Here is a 13109-nt window from a genome sequence, read left to right as displayed (position 1 = left end):
GCTGGCGGAATGTGCGATGCCGCCATGCATCGCTTTGGCAGCTCATATGGGGATCAGGGAATCTAAAGTTGAGCCGAGATCCCAGGGTGTGGTAGTCATATGTTGCGCTTGCGAGCACTGCGAGCGGATAGGATAACGTCGTGATTGTACTGTGCGGCGACGTAGCAGCCAGTGCCATGCGATATGGTTCACCTTACTAGAGTTTAAGAGCAAAATGCTCCTAGTTGCGGGTGAGTCCAAGGCTTAGGTTGTCATAAACAACCCCTGCTTGCGAGATGTCAAACTTGCTTCATTCTGCTGAGGCGTCTGTTATCCACATCCACGACCACAATAACGGGGTTGAGAGCAAAGACGTTGACTAAAAATATCAGATTATGCACGAGGGGTATCAAGGTCAACTGTCGAAGAGCTCGAGGACCGTTACTGTGAGAACGTTCTGTTGTTCGACGACATGCTGGCGATGCCGCCCGACTACGACCATCAGATGTTCATCGCTGCTGGCTATTCTCGACAAGGCTGTGCAGGGCCTCCTGGAGGGGGGTTCATTCGAAACTCGGAGGGTCGCCATCCTCATTGATGCATCGCACAAGCTCCTGCAGAATTCTTGCAAAACTGGGGGGTATGATGGGCGGTTGCTGCCAACACTGGACCATCAATGTCCACAGCCTATCCGGTATCAAGTTGCCGTTCGGAGAGACAGCCAGGGGTCTCGGCGGCGTAGAACCAAGTATGATGGCGAAATAGTGAATCATACGACGGACGTCGCCTGCTAGCACCTGTTGCTGCGTGAATGCCTGCTCATCATCAGCGTTAGCGCCTTGAGTTCTCTTTTGCATTAATGTCGGTTGACGCACCTCGAAACAGGTGCAAGCGAAAAGCCAAGCATCGATGGCCGGATGTTCTTCGTACGAGAGAGGTGCCCAATGGTATATCCCCAAACTATTCCTCGCCCACGGGTGTTGGCTGGTCAAAGCCAGACCCACCTGCGCACGTCCTTGCAGATCAATCGAGATTGCTGACTGACATTTCCGATCAGCTAGTCGTTAGGGTATGGAACGGAAGTACGTTGGCTCACACAGCACAGGTTCTTGTGTATGATACCTTGCGAATGCAGATACATAAGGGCATCAACTACCTCACGCAGCTTGATACTGAGCATGAGCCTCCAGTGTACATGTACGAGGCAGAAACCATACCATTTGGCATATGCCTCCATTTGACAAATGTTCACTCATGATCCAATCAAGCAGATTGCCATTTGGACTCGACGGGGTAACGATTCCCAGCATTGTACACGAGGCAGCATCAACGTGAGGGGCATCGAGTCCAAGAAGCGGGACAACGTGAGGATGATCGAGTTGTCGCCACTTGAGAATTGTGCGATAGAAAGCCTGGACTCAACGTCAGTAAAAAAGACAACAGCGTAATTATAAGGATTATTACCTTCTGTAAGGGACGTCCGTCTTTATGCCCGGTTGAGTAACAACGCAATTCAACCGGCATTCCTTTCCAAACCGCAGCAAAGTCGTGACTAAATACGGCCGATGGCTCGTTTCCAATCTTTTCAGCAGAGTGCTCCAAGTCAAGCACTGGCAGGCACGACGGAATGCGACGGGACTGGAACCACAGCTGAGTCAATGTCTCCAGAACGTCGTCGCTAGCTGTTTCGTCCTTCTCCATGACAAGTTGCAACGCCTGTATAATCCGTTAATCTGAATACTTCATGAACAGATGATGACATCGACATACGTCATACAGCGAATCAATAGCAATTTCCAGTTCCATCGCGCGGATATAGAGGGCTGGTCGGTGGGTGAAAACAGCGTAGCGGCTGTCCAGTGCCAGCGAGTCAAGGATATTTACGCTACCGTGTGACAGAGCTATGACGGCCGACACGATAAGTACGTGAATGACGGGCTCGAATACATTCTGGGTGCGCACCGATTGCCGTGGCCCCTTGCATTCGATATTGCAGCTCGATCAGGGCTTGCATTAACGGCGAGCGATCTGCGGCGACGAGACTCGTGGAATTGATCCTGTATTCCAAGCAAGCTTCGAGCTTGTGTATCGAGCGCAGCTGAAGTCGACACTGCGGCCCCAACAACTCGGCGAATGCAGCGAGGTAGTACACAGCTGCGAGCACATTCTCAACAGCGCCATCGTGACTGGAGATACGATTGGTATAGTCAGATTGACAGCCGTACAGATTTCGATAACGCGCCTCACCGGATAGCATCAATCAGCCTCTCGCACAGTCCCTGGAACAATCGTCTACTATTGGAGTCAACTTCGGACTCGAGAAGAATGCCACCGTCCTCTGGTAGGCCAAGGAGAGCATCCTGTAAGTGGGACAGGCACTGTACACAAGATAATCGACGAAAATAGTCCAAGATTCGCGAACACTGAGGTGGTCGTCGTGAACCACGGAGGTCCTCGTAGACGACGTGTTGCGTGTCGAAACAACATTCGAACTGCGCTGTGTCCAGAGATCGGCGTAGGAAGCGGGTCAGGAAGCGGGCTACTGCAGCACTTGGCCCTCTCCCCAGACGTTCTCCAGCTGCTGCCAGAAGCTTCGTGATAGCGCCCCCTCCCCTGCTCATGGCGTTTCCCAACACGCGTCCGGGTCCGGCCCGGTCGCTCCTCGTGCTGTCGGTCCCGGAGACGATAGAAAACCGACTGTTATCCAACCAGGACGGACTCCTATTCAATCCGGCGACTTGGGTCGACCAAGCGCTCGACTCCAATGACATGTTGAGGGCGTTCAAGAAGCAAAACGAGGGAGCGGTACGAAGAGGGAAAGGAGCTTGTCGTCGAACATCGCCACAGGCTTGAACGTTGAACCCTGTTATACCATGCTCTCCAAAGCTGTGGAAGCCGATAGACGCGATACTGCCATGAATCCCAGAAGAAGCTAGTATTCCCTAAGTTACGTATTCCGCCAAGAGTCGCCGAGAGTCGCACCTACGCGTTGCTCCGTTCGCGTCGCGTGAAGCTACATATGTCGCGCCCGTCTCCCGTCGGCTCTTGTCCGAACTTGAACACGACGGGGGGCGAGGGCTCGACCCTGCTTGGTCGAACAGACGAGCGGTGCAATGATGCCACATCACGTCAGGCGTCTCGAAAGCCCATCTTGATCAGGGCAAACAAGGGAAGCTTGAGGCCGAATCTGCAACCGCAGGTGGCAGCGCACAACGTCCAATCCGTATCTGTGCCCGTGATCCGTCGTGCCATGGTATCCGGTTTAGCGCGGAGGAACGAGCCGTTATTGTAGCTGTTTGTTGACGGTGCTACATGGGCCGGTTCTCAGTCTTGTGCAAGGGTCGTGGTGGTCGAGTGCAGGAGGCGCGCGCTCAGCGCACCCAAAGCTCATGGCTTACCAATCTCAGACGTGTTATCATCGACGTCCTTAAATCTCACTCAACGTCGAAGCGATAGAGATGCAAAGAGAAATGTATTCTAAGCGTGAATAATATAAATATACTACATTGCGGTGCGTTTTGTCAATGCGTAGCGATCATGAGAGCAGAGGCGATCAGAATACAGCACGAATCCCAAACCGATCCCTTAGTCGACTTCCTCGACGCTCGGGCCATCCTCGCCCGCAGGAGCGCCTCCAGGGAAGCCGCCTGGTGCGCCGCCAGGGAAGCCGCCGGGGGCGCCACCCGCCGCACCGTAGAGCTTCTGCATGATGGGGTTGGCGATGCCCTCGAGCTCCTTTTGCTTCTCCGCGTACTCCTCCTTCGACGCCTCCTGCGAGTTGTCGAGCCATTGGATCGCCTCGTTGACGGCGTCCTCGAGCTTCTTCTTGTCGGCGGCGTCGAACTTGTCCGCAAGCTGCGAGTCGTTGATCGAGTTGCGGAGGTTGTATGCGTACGACTCGAGGCCGTTCTTCGCCTGGATGCGCTCCGCAGCGGCCTCGTCCTCGGCCTTGTACTTCTCGGCTTCCGAGACCATGCGCTCGATCTCCTCCTTCGACAGACGGCCCTTGTCGTTGGTGATGGTGATGCGGTTCGACTTGCCGGTGGTCTTGTCGGACGCGGAGACGTTGAGGATGCCGTTCGCGTCGATGTCGAAGGTGACCTCAATCTGAGGGACACCGCGAGGCGCGGGGGGGATGCCGGAGAGCTCGAACTTGCCGAGCAGGTTGTTGTCCTTCGTCCGCGCACGCTCACCCTCGTAGACCTGGATAAGCACGCCGGGCTGGTTGTCGGCGTATGTCGAGAAGATCTCCGACTTCTTGGTCGGCACGGTGGTGTTACGCTTGATAAGGGCGGTCATGACACCGCCGGCAGTCTCGATACCAAGGGATAGAGGGGCGACATCGAGGAGGAGGAGGTCCTGGGTCTTCTCGGAGGTGTCGCCGGTGAGGATGGCGGCCTGGACGGCGGCACCGTAGGCGACAGCCTCATCGGGGTTGATGCTCTTGTTCGGCTCCTTGCCATTGAAGAAGTCGGACACGAGCTTGATGATACGGGGGATACGGGTCGAGCCGCCGACGAGGACGATCTCGTGGACGTTCGCCTTGTCGATCTTCGAATCGCGAAGGACCTTCTCGACGGGCTCGAGCGTGGAACGGAAGAGGTCTTGGCACAACTCCTCGAAGCGGGCACGGGTGATGGAGGTGTAGAAGTCGATGCCCTCGAAGAGCGAGTCGATCTCAATCGAGGTCTGGGCGGCGGAGGAAAGGGTGCGCTTGGCACGCTCGCAAGCAGTGCGGAGACGGCGGAGGGCGCGAGGGTTGGAGGAAAGGTCCTTCTTGTGCTTCCGCTTGAACTCCTGGACGAAGTGGTTAACGAGTCGATTGTCGAAGTCCTCGCCGCCCAAGTGGGTGTCGCCGGCAGTCGCCTTGACCTCGAAAATGCCCTCCTCGATCGTCAGAAGGGAAACATCGAAGGTTCCTCCTCCGAGATCGAAGATGAGGACGTTTCGCTCGCCCTGAACCTTCTTGTCAAGACCGTATGCGATGGCGGCAGCAGTAGGCTCGTTGATGATACGGAGGACGTTGAGACCGGAGATAGTACCCGCGTCCTTCGTCGCCTGACGTTGGGAGTCGTTGAAGTAGGCGGGGACGGTGACAACGGCGTTGGTGACGGTGCCGCCGAGGTACGACTCCGCGGTCTCCTTCATCTTGACGAGGACCATGGACGAGATCTCTTCAGGTGACTACAAAACAGGAGTGAGCGTCGTGTGGAAGACGCTAGAGGAGAGGGGCAACTTACGAATTCCTTAGTCTCGCCGCGGTACTCAACCTGAATGTACGGCTTGCCACCCTTCGAGAAGACCTTGAAAGGGTAGTGCTTGATATCGGCCTGCACCTCGGGATCGTCGAACTTGCGGCCGATAAGACGCTTCGCGTCGAAGACGGTGTTATGGGGGTTCATCGCGACTTGGTTCTTCGCCGCATCGCCGATGAGTCGCTCATTGTCGGAGAACGCGACATATGATGGTGTTGTCCGGTTACCCTGGTCGTTGGCGATGATCTCGACTCGATCATTTTGCCAGACACCGACACAACTGTAGTAAATACGATTTAGTACGCAAGTCGCGATGGTTGACGGCGAAGGGAGGGAAACTTACGAGTAAGTGGTACCCAAATCGATACCGACGGCCTTCGTCATTTTCGTGGATTAAAAAGGGTATGAAAAGGTAGAGCGGATAGGAGGGATAGAGAGCTTGGTCGTAAGAGTCGTTGATAAACGAATTGCGATGAGGATCGCAGCCCCGCCCAGGTTCTTATATCGGTTTGCATTTCTGAACCGTTCGTCGACGTTCCCAGAAGTTCGAGCACATTCCAAGGCAAATTATGACGCCCAAGAATCACGTGACACAGGACAGCCACTTGTCGCGCGTCCCAGCGCTTACGCGCCAGTCGTTCGTCCTGAATCTCGAAGCTACGCCAGCTTCCACGAAGGGCCAAGGATCGACCACAACAATCTTGCTCTCCCGATGATACGGCTCAGGAATGCATGGTTACTGTTCTCTGCTCTATCGTCCATTGTTCCCGATATACCCGAAGATTCTAACTTGAACTAGGTGCACCGTGATGAATTCAAGCGTGTTGTCATCCCGAACGTCATCATGCTCGTTTCTGCTCATCGACACTCGAACCCTCTAGATGCGCTTACTCGCCGTGAAACTTGAGGTCTTGGGCGTTCGCTGCTTCATGCTGTCTTGTTTCTTGTCGATTCAGGATATCACCGGCTGGCGGCAACAGCACCTTCGTCGTCGTCTTACACGAGTTCACCTCATGCCCACGTTTCAAATTTCCGCGATGAGGCCGACTTGGATGGAACTAGTGCGATACGCTCGTGAGCGGTAAGCACACCTCTCGTTTGGGGGACTGATAGCGATCCGTGCTGACTCCGCACATCGCCGGTCAGATTCAGCAGGCGGAACGAGTGATAAGCTGTTCTGTCGACGATGAGAACCTGGAAAAGGTATTACTCGTGCGTTTGTTACAATCAGAGCCGATGCTCGGGCTGTCATAAGGTCGGACCCGTTTGCGCGCGAACGTGCCGGTGGTAGTGCTCACGGCCTAGGCCCAGCAAGCTGCTGTCGTTATGTATCGTCCTTCATGCACATGCCGCAGATGCCGTAACGTTCTTCCATGTCATGATACAAGCAATCGCGGATCCATCCTTGCTCTCCGGACCATCGGCAACAATCCAGGCCAGTCGTCTGCAGAATAGTTCCTGTTTTCACATTTTGTGCCTGTCCATAATAAATCCATCCATTGTGCGAGACGTATTGACGGTACAAATGCTATGTAGTCATGTATGCAAAGGATGGAGAGACGATTATCGTAGTCATCGCAGTTGCGAAGACAATCGCGACTAGTCCAACCATGCAAGACAACGAGACGGACATATCCTCAAGCCCAAGACGGGCTTGAAGAGAACCGTAGCGCTGAAATCCATATTCCACAGTGTTGACTCGTTAACCGGCAGCAGGACAGCGGAAAGGCTGTTGGAGGCTGAGCTCCCTGCCGAGACAATTTAAGGGACCGTGGGTCTGCCATATAAGCAGCGATAGGAGTAGAAGGTCCTGGAGCTGTTTCGACGGAACGCGAAATTGCTCTAGGGCCACCAACCGCCACCGCGGGAGGGCCATCGAAACAAGGATGGCCATGGAGGTGACGAAAAGAAAAAGAGAAACACGCGCCGGGGTTCACGGCCGTGAGCTTTGTCACGCCCTCCATTACGTTCTCAGCCGCGTCTACCTGCACTACGCTCTCCCGTACCCAAGATCGCCCTGATATACCTTACAAATCCCTTAGTTGCATGATACAACGCTCGCCCGCGTGCTAGCCTCTACCATTTGTTTGGAATCCTTGCCCAGGAAAGTACCATGGATGTTCTAGATGAGAAGACGAACGGCGGACCGCCCATGGAGGTGGACGAGATTGTCTCCGTGAGGGATGGTGCGTGTTGGTCTACGGTCTCAGCGGGGCTTTAGTTGGCTGATACATTGGATGTTCTATCAGAGGAGGCGTTCGCGGCGAAGCACATGCCTGATCTCGGACACGAAGTGAAGGAAATGAAAGTATTCCACTGGAGGTTGACGAACTGGAAGAAGTTGGAGAAGAAGCTCACCAGTCCCGAGTTCGAGTGTGGCGGGCATAAGTGGTCAGTACTCGTCCGTACCATCCTTCGCATACACATGTTCATTCGTATCACTCGTAAGGCGAATATTGCTCTTTCCCTTCGGCAACTCGAACGCACCGCCGAACGATACCGTGTCCGTATATCTTGACTACGCGAACCCAAAAGGCGCGCCCGAAGGCTGGCATGCCTGCGCCCAGTTCGCGCTGGTTATCTCCAACATTCACGACCCCACGATCTACACAGTCAGCCGTGAGCGCACCTTGTCACATGCGTTACGTCAGGTGTTGATATCGCCCTGTTAGATGCGCATCACCGCTTCATCGCCGAGGAATGTGATTGGGGCTTCACCCGCTTCAGCGAGCTGCGGAAACTCTTCACCGTCGCTGAAGGGCACACACGTCCGACAATCGAAGATGACTCCGCCGAGGTGTCCGTCTTCGTCCGTGTCCTGGAAGATCCGACTGGTGTGTTATGGCACAACTTCGTCAAGTATGTTTTCCGACTGTGTTCCTGCCTATCCCTAATCAATTGATCCCCATCCAGCTACGACTCGAAGAAGGAGACCGGATATGTTGGCTTGAAGAACCAGGGTGCCACTTGCTACATGAACTCGCTATTGCAGTCGCTGTATTGCACACGATATTTCCGACGAGTACGTGCTGGCCCGCTTATCTCTATGCTTTGACTTGAGCGCCATACTCTAGGCCGTCTACCAAATACCTACAGAGGATGATCACCCAACGGAAAGCGTACCTTTAGCATTACAACGAGTGTTCTATCACCTGCAAACATCGGATCAACCTGTCGGTACGGCGCTCTGATAATCAGCTGATATAGCTCATAACGTTATGACTTCTCAGGAACCACGGAGTTGACTAAGTCCTTTGGATGGAAATCGCTCGATTCCTTCTTGCAACACGACGTACAAGAGTTCAACAGAGTGCTGCAGGATAAATTAGAGGCGAAAATGAAGGTACGTCAATCGAACATGTGCTCCGACGCCTGCTCAAATGAAACAATCCGCAGGGCACGAAAGCAGAAGGTGCCATCCCCAAGCTTTTTGTCGGGAAGATGAAAAGCTACATCAAATGTGTCAATGTCGACTACGAGTCCTCCAGGGTTGAGGAGTTCAATGGTAGGAACCGAGGACCGCGCTTGCCTACGTGTACTAAATATAGGACATGTCAGACATATCACTCAACGTGAAGGGCATGAAGAATCTGTACGAGTCCTTCAAAGACTACGTAGCTGTCGAAACCTTGGATGGAGAGAACAAGTACCAAGCGGAAGGGTATGGACTTCAGGATGCCAAGAAGGGTATCATATTCCAGTCCTTCCCGCCCGTCCTCCATCTGCAGCTCAAGCGTTTCGAGTACGACATTCAACGCGATGCCATGGTCAAGGTAAGCCATTTCCCACTTGTGCATGTTGTGCGCATGTGCTGATCAGCGTGGCAGATTAACGACAGGCACGAGTTCCCGTTCGAGATCGACCTGGCCGAGTTCCTCGACGAGACCGCGGATAAGTCCCAATCATGGGTCTACAAGCTGCACGGCGTCCTCGTTCACTCTGGAGATCTTCATGGTGGCCATTACTTCGCCCTCATCAAGCCTGATCCGGAAACTCGGTGGTTGAAATTCGACGATGATCGGGTGACGCCGGTGACGGATCGGGAAGTACTAGAGGAAAACTATGGCGGCGAAGCGATGAACGGCATTCCGACGGTTCAGCGGAACCAAGTGAGGGCCATGAAGCGGTTCACGAACGCATACATGCTGGTATACATCCGGGAAAGTGCTATTCCCGAAGTGCTAGCCCCCTTCACGGAGGAGGACACGCCAGCCCATCTCAGTATGTTTTTCTTTCCCGACGATTCACCAGAGCCATCACTCACAGGTATCGCTAGAACGACGGTTGGACGAAGAACGCTTGCAAATGGAGGCCAAGAAGAGGGAACGCGAGGAACAGCACCTGTTCCTCACTGCCAAGGTAACGTCAATTTTCACACTGGACTACGCCCGCCTGTTCAACTTGTTCGCAGGTCATCACCGATGAGACCTTCTCACACCACGAAGGCTTCGACCTCGCCACGTTCGACGAGAAGAACTGGCCACCATCCGATCTCCCCAGTTTCCGTGTCTTGAAGACCGAGACGTACAGCACGTTCAAGAGCCGCGTCGCCCAACATTTCACTATCCCTGAGAACCAAATCAGATTATGGGTGCTGGTAAACCGGCAGAACAAGACTGTCCGCCCTGATACTTCAATCCCCGACAACGAGCCGTCACTGAGTGCGTCTTCCCCTGTCCCTTGTGAACGCAGCCTAATGCCGAGGTAGATGTGGAGCTCATTCGGAACAACATGGCCGCAAGGCAGAATGACCTACGGCTCTACCTCGACATCATCCCAGATCCCGCAAAGCCCGAGATACCACCTGGCCACATCATGATCTTCCTCAAGCACTTCGACACGTCAAAGCAGACACTCTACGGCGTGGGCAAGCTGTACGTCTCCAGAACCGCGAAGGTTTCGGATCTATATCCCTTGATCAACGAGCGTATGCGATGGGCACCAGAGACGCCGTTAAAGCTTTATGAGGTACTTAGTGACTCGAGACGCTCATCGTTCACTCGCTAATCTGAATGGGAATATAGGAAATCAAACCCGGCATGATCGAGCTCATGAAGCCCAAGATGACTTTCGCGCAGAGCGAAATCCAGGATGGTGACATCATTTGCTTCCAGGTTGACATGCCGGAGAAAGAGTAAGGATTCGCACACCTTCCCTTGACTGCGCGCTCATCTTTTCCCTTCTTACAGGTTCCACGACCTCGAGATCCAGGGTCTTTACTCGAACCCCATCCAATATTATGACTTCCTGCAAAACCGGGTGATGATTGCGTTCCGGCCGAAGTTCGAAGAACCGAGCAAGGACTGTCCTGAGTTCAGCCTCATCCTCAGCAAGAAGCAGAACTACGACGTCGTGCGTATTCCTCCGCGCGAGTCCGTTGACACTGACACGACTGACACGTCGGATTTATTCCCTAGATGTCGACGAAAGCCGGCGAGTACCTCCGGCACGACCCGATCAAGCTCCGCTTCACGACCACGCACTCGAACGGCTCGGCCAAAGCGGTGCTCAAACGCTCGTTGAATCCGTCCATCTCGGAGATCATGCAACCGAACTACGTGAGCCCGTCGACGACGACGATTTTGTACGAGAAGCTCGACGTGAGCATCGTCGAGCTCGAGACGAAGCGCTCGCTCAAGGTGACCTGGACCGGGATTCACAACAAGGAAGAGTCGACGCATCCGTTCCTGCTGCCGAAGACGAGCAGCGTGTTCGAGCTCGCGGACCAGATCGCGAAGCTCGTCACGCTCACGCCGAACGGTACGGGAAAGATAAGGGTGTTCGAGGTGTCGAGGGACGGCAAACAGCAGAAGGAGTTCACCGGATCAGAGATGATCGGGAACTTCCCTGATCCTGTCGAGCTCTTTGCTGAGGTGCGTCGCGTTACGTACATCCGCATAAACAAGGATGTCTAATGTTCTGCTCGTATATTCAGGAAATACCTCGGGAGGAAGCGGAAGCGGACGAGAATGACAAGGTCATTAGTGTCTTCCACTTCTCTAAGGATGTCTCGCGAACCCATGGTGTCCCCTTCAAGTTCGTCGTCAAGCCGGTGAGCAATCTTAGCTATGAATAGAGTCGTGAACCGTGGCTAATCCGACGTCTTCCTAGGGCGAGAGATTCTCGGAGACGAAGAAGCGTTTGCAGGCGCGCATTGGTGTATCAGACAAGGAATTCGCGAAATACCGATTCGCCCTTATCCAAGTGGCGACGTTCAAGCAGCCCTCGTTCATCGAAGACGGTAAGCTCGGATGCCGCTGAAATCCTCGCTCTGTATCTGATGCTCGTTGCGTCTCCAGAGGACATCATCTACGACCACAAGTTCGCGCCCGAAGACTGCCTCGGCTTGGACCACGTCGACAAGTCGGGCAAGACGCGTGGGGGCTCGGGCGAGAAGGCGATCGTCATCCGGGGCTGAGGCACAAAGTCGCTTCGCAACGCTGGAATATCATCGCTACCGAGGAATACGTCTAATGTGCTCTTGGCTCTTCGCCCGTCCTGCGACCTGTTTTGCTCGAATCGTCGGAAGAGGGCTGTGTGGGACTGACAGACGAACGATCGAACCGGGAACGCGCTCTGGCAAACACGTATCCCCTTACTCTACAGTCGGCTCGCTTCATTTTCTCAGATTATGTTATCACTGTACTGTCGCCCGCATGTCCCAAGTTTTTCTCAAACCTGTAAAATGGAGTGGTTGGCCCCGGAAGCTCAATGGACTCCGATATTAAGCGTGCGCATGCAAAATAAGGCTGCCATATTACACCTATGGATAGTAAAGAATGTCGAAGTACGCGATCTACGTTTACTTTCTCTTCTTTCCCTTCTTGCCCGACTGAAATCAAGTCTCAGCGTGGGCTCGCGACATGCACCAAGATGATGCACTCACCTTGGCTTTTGAGGGTGTAGAGGGAGCCGACGCCTCACCATCACTTGACGCAGCTACGCTTTCAGTTTTAGCACCGGTAGGCGACAAAAGACCATTCACATGTTCAGAGGCAGCGGGTGCTGAGGGGGTGGCAGGCGCTGAGGGGGTGGCAGGCGCTGAGGGGGTGGCAGGCGCTGAGGGGGTGGCAGGTGCAGGCGTGGAGGGTGTGGCGGCGGCAGCGACGGATTTCTGGAGGTCCGCCGCCGTCAATGGAGGCCGTTGCTTGGCCTTCTTTCCATACAAAAGCTCTGTGTAAACGTTACAGTCAGCACGCCACGCAGGGGTATAGGACCGCGCTGGGCTAGCTGACCTTTCTCCGTTCGCGCGGCGGGCGTGTTCTCCATCAGGCCCCGCATCTTCTCGTTCGCGATCATCTGGCTGGCGGTCTCGAAGATGATGGTGCCCCAGCCGTCGACGAACGAGTTGGCCTCGGCGACGACCTCCATGATCTCCGCCTCGAGCTCCTTCTCGGCCGCGAGCAGGCTGTTCCAGAAGTCGTCGCCGATGGAGCCCTTCTGGAGCAGGTTTTGGAGCGCGGGTTTGTCCTCGCGGATGCGGAGGACGCGCGCGACGTCGGCCATGGCGCGCCGGACGAGGGCGGCTTTGAGGATCGGGTCCGGCGTCGGTGGATCTTGCCGCTGGAGAAGGGTGACGTACGTGTCGCGTTCTGGGTGCGACGGGAAGTAAGGGTCGATGAATTTGGCTGCAAGTACGGCCGAAGAGCAGAAGAAAGGACTTTCAGCGTGGTATTGAAACGGTGATCGGAGCGGGATTGCGTACTGGCTAGACGTTTGCGGTATAAGGTGCTGAAGACGAAGAGTCCGCCGAATACGATGATAACGTAGAGAACGGGGACGAGGATGCTCGCCATGGCGGACGAAGGAACGGAGCTCTCAGCAAGCAGGCCAGCGGCGGTCTGAGTGAGCTGGCGCGCCAGCGCGATTCATCTC

At 54.7% G+C, this 13109-nt stretch overlaps 6 protein-coding genes across 6 annotated transcripts; 2 read left to right on the top strand and 4 right to left on the bottom strand.

Annotated features, from left to right (window-relative positions):
• The first annotated feature begins 384 nt into the window (after positions 1 to 384).
• PUNSTDRAFT_53829 (uncharacterized protein) lies at positions 385 to 1277 on the top strand. The gene is made up of 4 exons (XM_007385734.1): positions 385 to 794; positions 855 to 1015; positions 1076 to 1144; positions 1197 to 1277. The coding sequence occupies exons 1-4, from the start codon at positions 791 to 793 to the stop codon at positions 1218 to 1220; spliced, it is 258 nt and encodes an 85-aa protein (XP_007385796.1). The 5' UTR covers positions 385 to 790; the 3' UTR covers positions 1221 to 1277.
• Positions 1278 to 1294: 17 nt separating this feature from the next.
• On the bottom strand, positions 1295 to 2750 carry PUNSTDRAFT_144969 (uncharacterized protein; the record flags this gene model as incomplete). Its single annotated transcript, XM_007385733.1, has 6 exons — positions 1295 to 1391; positions 1444 to 1463; positions 1516 to 1695; positions 1750 to 1880; positions 1942 to 2165; positions 2227 to 2750. Coding segments are annotated over 6 exons (1176 nt in total), but the record flags the coding sequence as incomplete, so codon positions are not given.
• An 814-nt stretch (positions 2751 to 3564) lies between these two features.
• Positions 3565 to 5618, bottom strand: PUNSTDRAFT_105292 (heat shock cognate 70; the record flags this gene model as incomplete). The annotated part of the gene is made up of 3 exons (XM_007385732.1): positions 3565 to 5163; positions 5220 to 5514; positions 5578 to 5618. The coding sequence occupies 3 exons, from the start codon at positions 5616 to 5618 to the stop codon at positions 3565 to 3567; spliced, it is 1935 nt and encodes a 644-aa protein (XP_007385794.1).
• A 588-nt stretch (positions 5619 to 6206) lies between these two features.
• PUNSTDRAFT_53828 (uncharacterized protein) lies at positions 6207 to 6711 on the bottom strand (the record flags this gene model as incomplete). The annotated part of the gene is made up of 2 exons (XM_007385731.1): positions 6207 to 6315; positions 6559 to 6711. A coding segment is annotated over one exon (153 nt), but the record flags the coding sequence as incomplete, so codon positions are not given.
• Positions 6712 to 7181: 470 nt separating this feature from the next.
• On the top strand, positions 7182 to 11938 carry PUNSTDRAFT_89869 (cysteine proteinase). Its single transcript, XM_007385730.1, has 19 exons — positions 7182 to 7420; positions 7484 to 7625; positions 7684 to 7853; positions 7907 to 8093; positions 8148 to 8256; positions 8309 to 8411; positions 8465 to 8577; positions 8631 to 8739; positions 8793 to 9007; positions 9062 to 9455; positions 9511 to 9593; positions 9646 to 9895; positions 9943 to 10202; positions 10259 to 10368; positions 10424 to 10586; positions 10652 to 11107; positions 11170 to 11286; positions 11346 to 11475; positions 11534 to 11938. The coding sequence occupies exons 1-19, from the start codon at positions 7348 to 7350 to the stop codon at positions 11650 to 11652; spliced, it is 3303 nt and encodes a 1100-aa protein (XP_007385792.1). The 5' UTR covers positions 7182 to 7347; the 3' UTR covers positions 11653 to 11938.
• Positions 11939 to 12365: 427 nt separating this feature from the next.
• Positions 12366 to 13030, bottom strand: PUNSTDRAFT_70821 (uncharacterized protein; the record flags this gene model as incomplete). The annotated part of the gene is made up of 2 exons (XM_007385729.1): positions 12366 to 12862; positions 12940 to 13030. 2 exons carry the CDS (start codon positions 13028 to 13030, stop codon positions 12366 to 12368), a joined length of 588 nt encoding a protein of 195 aa, XP_007385791.1.
• Between the last annotated feature and the right edge of the window lie 79 nt (positions 13031 to 13109).

The sequence above is a fragment of the Punctularia strigosozonata genome, assembly GCF_000264995.1.
Source record: "Punctularia strigosozonata HHB-11173 SS5 unplaced genomic scaffold PUNSTscaffold_9, whole genome shotgun sequence".
Taxonomy (NCBI): Eukaryota; Fungi; Basidiomycota; class Agaricomycetes; order Corticiales; family Punctulariaceae; genus Punctularia; species Punctularia strigosozonata.
The sequence above is the reverse complement of the archived record's forward strand: the minus strand, read 5'-3'. Positions and strand labels throughout refer to the sequence as shown.